At 50.1% G+C, this 7,842-nt stretch overlaps 1 protein-coding gene across 1 annotated transcript in view; it reads right to left on the bottom strand.

The window, feature by feature from the left end:
- The window catches only part of LEF1 (lymphoid enhancer binding factor 1), a 151,147-nt gene that overhangs the window by 20,132 nt on the left and 123,173 nt on the right, over positions 1-7,842 (bottom strand). Inside the window, exon 9 of the mRNA XM_045284320.1 lies at positions 5,173-5,280. Within this exon, the coding sequence (XP_045140255.1) occupies positions 5,173-5,280 (108 nt within the window). The remainder of the gene's footprint in view (positions 1-5,172; positions 5,281-7,842) is intronic.

Below are 7,842 nucleotides of genomic sequence, written 5' to 3'. Positions count from 1 at the left end.
GTATGTGGAGTCTTCTCCCTCACACTCCCCCTTCTGTACTACTACACCTATTTGCACCTGTCTCCAGTGCCATTTGTCCAACCCACTGCTCAACTCAGTTTCCCCTCCCCTTCAGGTAGAACTGGGTCTGCGCCTCCATGCTCTGCCCTCGCCCTGAGCTTGGGGTCACACTGGAACACGTCACAGGTGCTTTCGTGGACTGCATCCGGAGCCCCTGGTAGCCAGCTGGCCGCTGGTCACAGTGCCTCCCGAGCACTCTGCCTTCACGAGGCGGCCCATGACGAGGCCACAGCAGGCATGAGCCCTGTCAGTGGCACGATGCAGGACACCCCTGCCGGGCCCTGTGCTACACGCCAGCTGTGAACCAGAACCCCTATTTGTGATGGACAAAAAGACCCAAGTCGCTTGGATTTATTTCGTTCAACTTACACAGAAAGCAAATCCGTATGTAATGAACCAAAAAAACGTTAAAGTATTAAAATGACATATGATCTAGATTGCTGGAAAGCAGTAAGAATCACTCTGAAAGCTCTGAGAGCCCACTGGCCTCACCCAAGGAAACAGATGCATTGTTGATGTATCAAGACTTCACCTTTGAGCCCTTTATAAGCACAAATTAAGGCCATAAAACGTACGGTCTCACAGAATACAGTATTTCAAGTGAAGTTATGGAGATAGGTATTTCATATGAACTCAGGGTGGATCAGGCTAGCACGCGGGCACAAAGGGCCTTACTTTTATATGCATCAGCCCTTCTCCTGAGCCGTTATTTATTTTTAATCATTTTATTAGGGGCTCATACAACTCATCACCATACATACATCAATTGTGTAAAGTACATTTGTACATTCATTGCCCTCGTCATTCTCAAAACATTTCCTCTCCACTTAAGTTCCTGGCATTAGGTCCTCATTTTTCCCCTCCCTCCCCGCTCCCCCCTCCCTCATGAACCCTCGATAATTTATAAATTATTATTTTGTGATATTTTGCCCTGTCCGATGTCTCCCTTGACCCACTTTTCTGTTGTCTGTCCCCCAGGGAGGAGGTCACATCTAGTCCCTTGCAATGAGCCGTTATTTTAATAACGGCATGTTCTGGCTAAAACGCTATCAACTGAGCAGTTGAGTTTGGAGCCTTCATAGCATCGTGCTGCGCCTTAACGTCCTGGTAAAGCTCCACCAAACCCACTACCACCGGGCCCCTTCAGCCTGATGGCAGCCCCTCCCAGCTTTGCAAGTTGTACATCCTGACGGGAGCAGGTAGCCTCATCTTTCTCCAGCGCAGGGGCTGGTGGGTTTGAACTGCCATCCTCGGGATTAGTAGCCCAACAGCTAAAGCGTCCATGATGTGCTCCATTGCCACACACGGCAATAGGACCAGGCCTTTATGTGCACATGCCTTAAGTCGGGAACAACCAAATTCACCTAGTTTCCACCTTGGTGTTTTAACCAGCCTTTTGTTTCACGTCCAAATCAGTTTCCTCCTCTGTCTCTCGAGGCTGCTATCCCTCTTGTGCGTGCTGCTGCATTTGGGAGTGCTGGTGCACTTCCAGTGATATTTTCCAGAGAAAATTAAGTGGAGGGGTCACACACAAGAAGCATGTGATATGCGACAGGACGCTGCTGCCTGCGGGTCAAAAACCCGTATACAGCCAGCATTTGAGATTGAGTGTACTACAGGACCTAGAGAGAGCAGTAATGTGGGCATTGACGACGCCTGTCAAGGTACAAAATGGACAGTACTGACCAGCAGACACCTAGCAGAGGTAAGTGCTTCATACAAGACACTCAGTTCCACTATCTCCATCCTGTTCTCTGATCTAGACTTCTGAACTGTACGAGACGGTTTCAAAAAGCTTGTGGAATAGGCCCATGATCTCTCCATTCCCTTCTCCCATGAAGGTCTTGAGGCACCCCCACCCCACCCCAAAGACTGCTGGGGACCCTGAACATCGCTGCAGTCAGACATTGCCCAAACAGACGTCAGACAGCCTGTGATTGTATTCATAGGCTCAGTCTGATTATTAACGATACACCACAAATCTGAATGTTCCCTTTCCTATGAGGGGTATCGTAAAACCAAGCTTTGGGGGAAAAAAATCTCCTGCAAAGATTCGGCAGAGGCAATCCTCTGTATATAAAGTTACATTGCATTGACTTTCCCTAAAACGACTTCTCTTTCTTCAGCGGCAGGACGGTTCCCGTAGGTAAGGATCGGAACAAGGAACCGGCGCAGGGCTTCAGGAGGCAACGCTAAGTGTGCACACACCCACTGGCCAGCCGTGCTCCAGCGCGGGTCAGAGAAGGGCTCTGAGCGCTGCCGTGTCAGGCACACCATGTCCACCAGGGATCTGTGGCTGGGTCTGCGAGAAGACCTCCAGAGAAGAGGGGCTCTGGGAACCCTTCACGTGGGAGATGGGTCCTCCCCAATGCAAGGGGCGCCTCATGGACCCTCGTCTTGACAGGTGGTCATTCCTGCCAAGGAACTAGATGCTCCAGCGGGATCACTCTTCTTTGCAAGGCAGTGGGATCCCTCCGTCAGGAGGACAGCCTGACTTTGAAGTGAGGCTGAAGGGGGTATACGTCGCAGCTTTGCTACCTAACTGCACGGGCAAACTACCTCGTCGGTCGTTGGTCGCAGTGGTTACGAGTTGGCCTGCGAACCTCAAGGCTGGCAGTTTGAAACCACCAGCTGCTCCTCTGGAGAATGATGCAGGCTTTCTACTCCTGCAGAGTTTTCAGCGTTTTACCCGCAGGAGCAGTTTGACCCTGTGCTCGGAGTTGGCGTTGACCGGATGATAATAAATCTGGTTTTGGTGTGGTTGGGACCCCAGTTTCCTCATCTGGAAAACGAATGCCGCAAGACTGTTGGAAGGGTTAGGAAGCAACACATGAAACACTGAAGGCAGAGTTCCTGAGACGCAACATAGGGTAAACCAAGCGCCCTGCTGTGGGGCCGGTCCCGCCACAGAGACTCCAAGCTGCACATCATTAGGGGAGCAGACAGTCTCCTCTTTCTTCTCTCAGAGGAGCTGATGGCCTGAACTGATGACCTCGCGGTAAGGAGCCCAACGCTTCTCTCACAGCACCAAGAGGGCTCCCCTTCAGCATTTGGTCTCGAAAACTCACCGGCACTGAGCCGATTCCAGCTCACAGTGACCTTACAGGGCAGAACTGTCGCTTGGCTTTCTGACACTTTAAACCTTTACCGGAGTAGACAGCCTCATCTTTCTCCCATGGAGCAGCTGGTGGTTTCAAACTGCTGACATTGTGGCCGGCAGCTCACTACCCCACCTGGGCTCCTCCAGCACATGGTAGCTGTTATTCCAACAAGCAAGGCAGCCACTGGGAGGGGGCACTGGGCTGCTGCGCACACAGCGCTGACAGACCGCAGGACTAGCGCCTCCTGTTTCAGCTGTACCCTACACATAAGCTCAAAGCCTTGAGCGGTAAAGGGACTTCCGTCTTCAGAGCCAAGTGTGCGGCCTGTTCCTCGCATTAAGCTTGGATGGGCATTCAGAAGGTACTGCAGTCTCCCCAGAGTCTCACTCGTGAACCGAAGCCTCACAGTAGCTTGTTACATTGCATATCGACCTGCTCTTCCTTTAGGGGACCATTCCACTTAAATTAAGACTCCTCTAACTGGCATTTCAGGCTGTTAACCACAAGCTTAACAGTTCAAGACTGCCAGTCACTCCGCGGGAGAAAGCAAGGCTTTCAACTCCCCCAAGCAGTTACAGGCTTCAGCACTGACAGGGGCAGTTAGTTCTATTCTGTCCTATAAGGGGTCACTATGAGTCAGAATGGATTCGATGGTAGTACTTTTTTTTTTAAACTGGTTTTTCCCATGTCGGTCTCCCAGGGAACATGAGAATGATCTTCCAATGCTGAAACTGTTCTGAAGGTTAAATAATCAAAATTATTCCCCGGTACAAAATACGGTAGTTTTGTATAATTACACTTTTTCAGAAGTATCCTTTGGTGTGTCAGGACTACCATGAGTCAGGTGCTCAAACGCTCTACTAGCAAAATACCGGATGAACTAAAAATGATGACATTAGTTCCAGCCCATAAAATGAACACAGTTTGAAATGTAATGATAGCCATTACATTTAATAAAATACATAATAAATATCAGGGTACATTAACATGGGGTCAAAACCTTCCTTTACCCGCTTCTGATTTGTCTCTGGCAAAACACGTGCACTGAATGCCTTGCTTATCAGGGTTAAAGTGGACCCTTTCAGAAAGCAGTGCGACTGTACTTCCCAAGAGCTTGAATTCTTTCTACCCTTTAACTTAGTAACTCTACCACCACGAATGTGCCCTACAGAAATAATAGTCTCAAGTACAGAAAAATAAATGTTTTGTGCACAGATATGTTTGCTGTGGGATTATTTATAATTACGAAAGAACAGAAAATAGCCCAAGTGTCTATGAGCAGGAAAAAATGGTGAAGTACTTTTACGACATTCCCTGAATAGACTACTGTGTCGACATTAAACTGGAATATTTACAAATACTATGCCATAAAGAGAAAAGGCGGACATTATAAATAATTAATTACTTATTATAAATCATAAAGCTGACAGCATTAAGGCAGGGTAGGAACTAATGGCCCCAGACTATAACTCTTTACAGGAGCAGAAAACCTCCTCTTCTCCCAAGGATCAGCTGGTGGATTTGAACTGCTGACCTTGCAATCTGCTGCACCACTACAGCTCCTCTCAACTCATGGAGACCCAGTGCAAGCTTTCCGAAGCCTCTTTTCTATGAGGACATGTATGTGCAAACACATTTATATTCAAGCTACAAAAATTTTTTTAAATCCACATGCATGGAAGAAATACTGAAAGGAAAAACAAAACCGTGTCTAGTACTACTAATGCTGTTATATTATGGACTTTGGTGTTGTTTGTTTCTTAAATCTTTTCACCAGTATTGTGATGATAATCTGAGTAGTTTAATGATAACAAAAGAAGAGCTTTGAAAGAACTTACCATCTATACAAAAAAAAAAAAAAGTGCAAAACTTTCATGATGCAATAATATATTCCTGCAAACTTTTCTCACTGAATGCATTCATTTTCAAAAGGTTTCCTCCTAGAGGGCAGTAGGGAAGGAGGAGGAGGAGGAGTCAACGTGCAGGGCGGCGGCCGCCCAGAGGGACTTACATAATTGTCTCTTGCAGACCAGCCTGGGTAAAGCTGCATGTGTAGCTGTCTTTCCTTCCGCGCTAATTCATAATATTTAGCCTGCTCTTCACGGGACAGGGCATGCCACTGAAACAAAAGAGGGGGGGCGGGGGGAAGAAGCATCAAACAAAAGTAAACAAAGGAGCAACAGTGTGACCGAGTTCACGCTTCAAACACGAGAAAATGAAGATATTTGGCGCCGCAACTTTGATTTATTTTTCAGGCAGTGGCAGGCGACCAAGGGCTGCAGAAGGGAGTCTGGTGGCCACCCTGAAACTCAAACCTCGGTTTCTGTATCCTGTTCTCCGGTCACAGGAAACACATCAAAGTCCAAGCAAGCATCCCGAGTAAAATGAGCTCGTCACCCTCCCGTGCTCCTTTCCAGCGTAAAGTAACAGGAACCCTCACTGGTGAACCTCAACACCAAGCGTTGCCCTTGCTTCTGAGCCGGCAGCACATTCTGCCCGCTGAGGCCAACGGCCACTTTATGCACCAGATGCTCATTCCCAGATGTCTTTTCTCACACAGACACACAGCCCCCCGTGGGCACTCTCCCGCGGGGTCCTGTGAAGTGGGTGAAACCCACCACGTTAATGAGCTAGCATCGCATGACTGCCGGCAGAGCAAGACCTAGAACGCCAGCCGGCCTTCCAGCCCCTTCTCCCCTCGGCGACACACGTGAACTCCGGCCGCAGGGAGCAGGCTGGAGACCTCGCACACCACATGGCTGGCGTACTGGACAGCTGACCAGCCTTCAGTGGACAGACAGGAGCACATTAGCTGTGTTGATTTTGTCATCTGTAACTGGACAACACTTTCTTCCCCACTAGGAATACTGTGACTGCTGACATCTGTCAAACTCCCCTCCCCATTGCCCCTTTGTGTAACTGGTGTGGTGTGGGGTGGGGTGGTGTGTGTGTGTGTGTGAAATCGCTCATATATATCATCTTCTGTAGCAAAAGAGCATAATGGGACAAGATCCCCGTTTCAGGTTTTAACAGGCTTACAGTTTGCTCGCTGCTTTGCATACATTTGCACAGGGCTTGCCCTACCCCCCACCCCCACCCCCACCAGTTTCAAGTCTGTTGCGATACCCTCAAATGCTAGCTAGGATCGTCCAGTAGACCCACGGAGGTTGGAGGGGGGATGGCAAGGCTCTGGGGGGCCCCACTGGCCGGGAAGTCATCCCTCGGAAGGCAGCAGCTGGACAAAGGAGAAATCAGCCAGCCCATCTCTCGGCCTCAGCGGCACACAGACAAGGCGTGCTACCTCCCTAAAGAGCTGCACTCTCGGAAACGCATGGGGTGGGAGGTAGTTCCACCCTGTCTTGCATGGTCACTATATGAGCTGAACTGACTCATGCGATGGCAGGTTTTTTGTTTTGTTTTGTTTCCAGTGCAGCAGCCCTGGCCAGCCCCACCTCAGCCTGAGCTTCACTGGATTGATGCCACCCAGGGCAGTCATTCATGGCGAGCTCCGGTGCCCTCTGTGGGTGGGGCCAGCTGGCAGCCACCCAATCCCCTTCTCGTCAGTGTCCCAGGAGACCCCACACCGGGGCTTCCCATCACTCCCCCTACCTCTCGAATGGACTAAGGTGGTGACCAGACTGCCCCAAGGTGGGGGCAGTGGGGAGGGTGAATGAAGGTAGGGGACAGGAGAGGATGGTAGCAACAAGTGGAACTGGTTCTTCCTCCAATGCCCGGCCTTGGTGGCCCCTTCTCCACAGTGGCAGCAGGACCCCGGGATCACTTTGGTGTCGCCCCAACGGTGCAGCAGGTGCAGCATGCTGGGTGGGTGCGCCCCGCCAGGAGCCTCCATGTGCCAGTGTTCCAGCACTGCGTGTGGAGCTCCTCTCTCTCCGTTGCCTTCCTGGCTGAGGCTGGGGGACCCTTTCCTAGTCACGGGCGAGCTGAACTTCAGACATGAGCTTGGTTTACAAAACAGGATTTACTGTTGCGATCATTATTTTTAACATAGTATTTCAAAAATGTGGGTGGGCAAGGAAGGGAGAAAGGGAAGGCAGGTGGCACAAGAAAAAGACTCTCAAAGAAGAGCGGGGTGCCTGCTCCTCCTCTTTGAGGACAGAACAGGAGCTGCCTGAGCCACCTCCAGGGAAGCCCCGGAGCACCTGCCCTCCACCCCAGAGCTATGCACACGGCACCACGCCGCCCACCGATGAGGCAGCAGATGGCATTTCCTGTGGAAACGCCTGGAAGGCCAGGCCTCTGGTCAGAGAGGGTCAGTAGTGTGTTTATTTTTAAACTGCCTTCCGAGTATTGATCGGAATGGCATAAGGAATGAACATACTGGGGGTGGGGAAGGTAGGCAAAGTGATGAAAACTTAAAAGATGTATCCAAACAACTCAAGGGAATGATTAATTAGCTGGGCTCAGGATAGTAGCTTTGTGGGAGGTCAAGGTCAACTAGCATTAACAAAGTACACACATACACACCACACACATATACCAACAGTGTTCTACATCCTAATTTGGGGCCTCGCGACTGAGGTCTGCAGAATGGGTGAGCACCGACCTCAGGTCCGACGACAGACAGGTTTCTCCCTGAGGAGAAACGAAGAGCGAAGAAAATGAAAGCCGAAGGCAACGATGACTAACGACAATGGCCTCACTGACCACACAAAGCACCCCG

This window comes from Echinops telfairi, unplaced genomic scaffold (assembly GCF_000313985.2).
Source record: "Echinops telfairi isolate 266 unplaced genomic scaffold, ASM31398v2 ScPeMD7_7468;HRSCAF=8506_0, whole genome shotgun sequence".
NCBI lineage: Eukaryota > Metazoa > Chordata > Mammalia > Afrosoricida > Tenrecidae > Echinops > Echinops telfairi.
The sequence above is the reverse complement of the archived record's forward strand: the minus strand, read 5'-3'. Positions and strand labels throughout refer to the sequence as shown.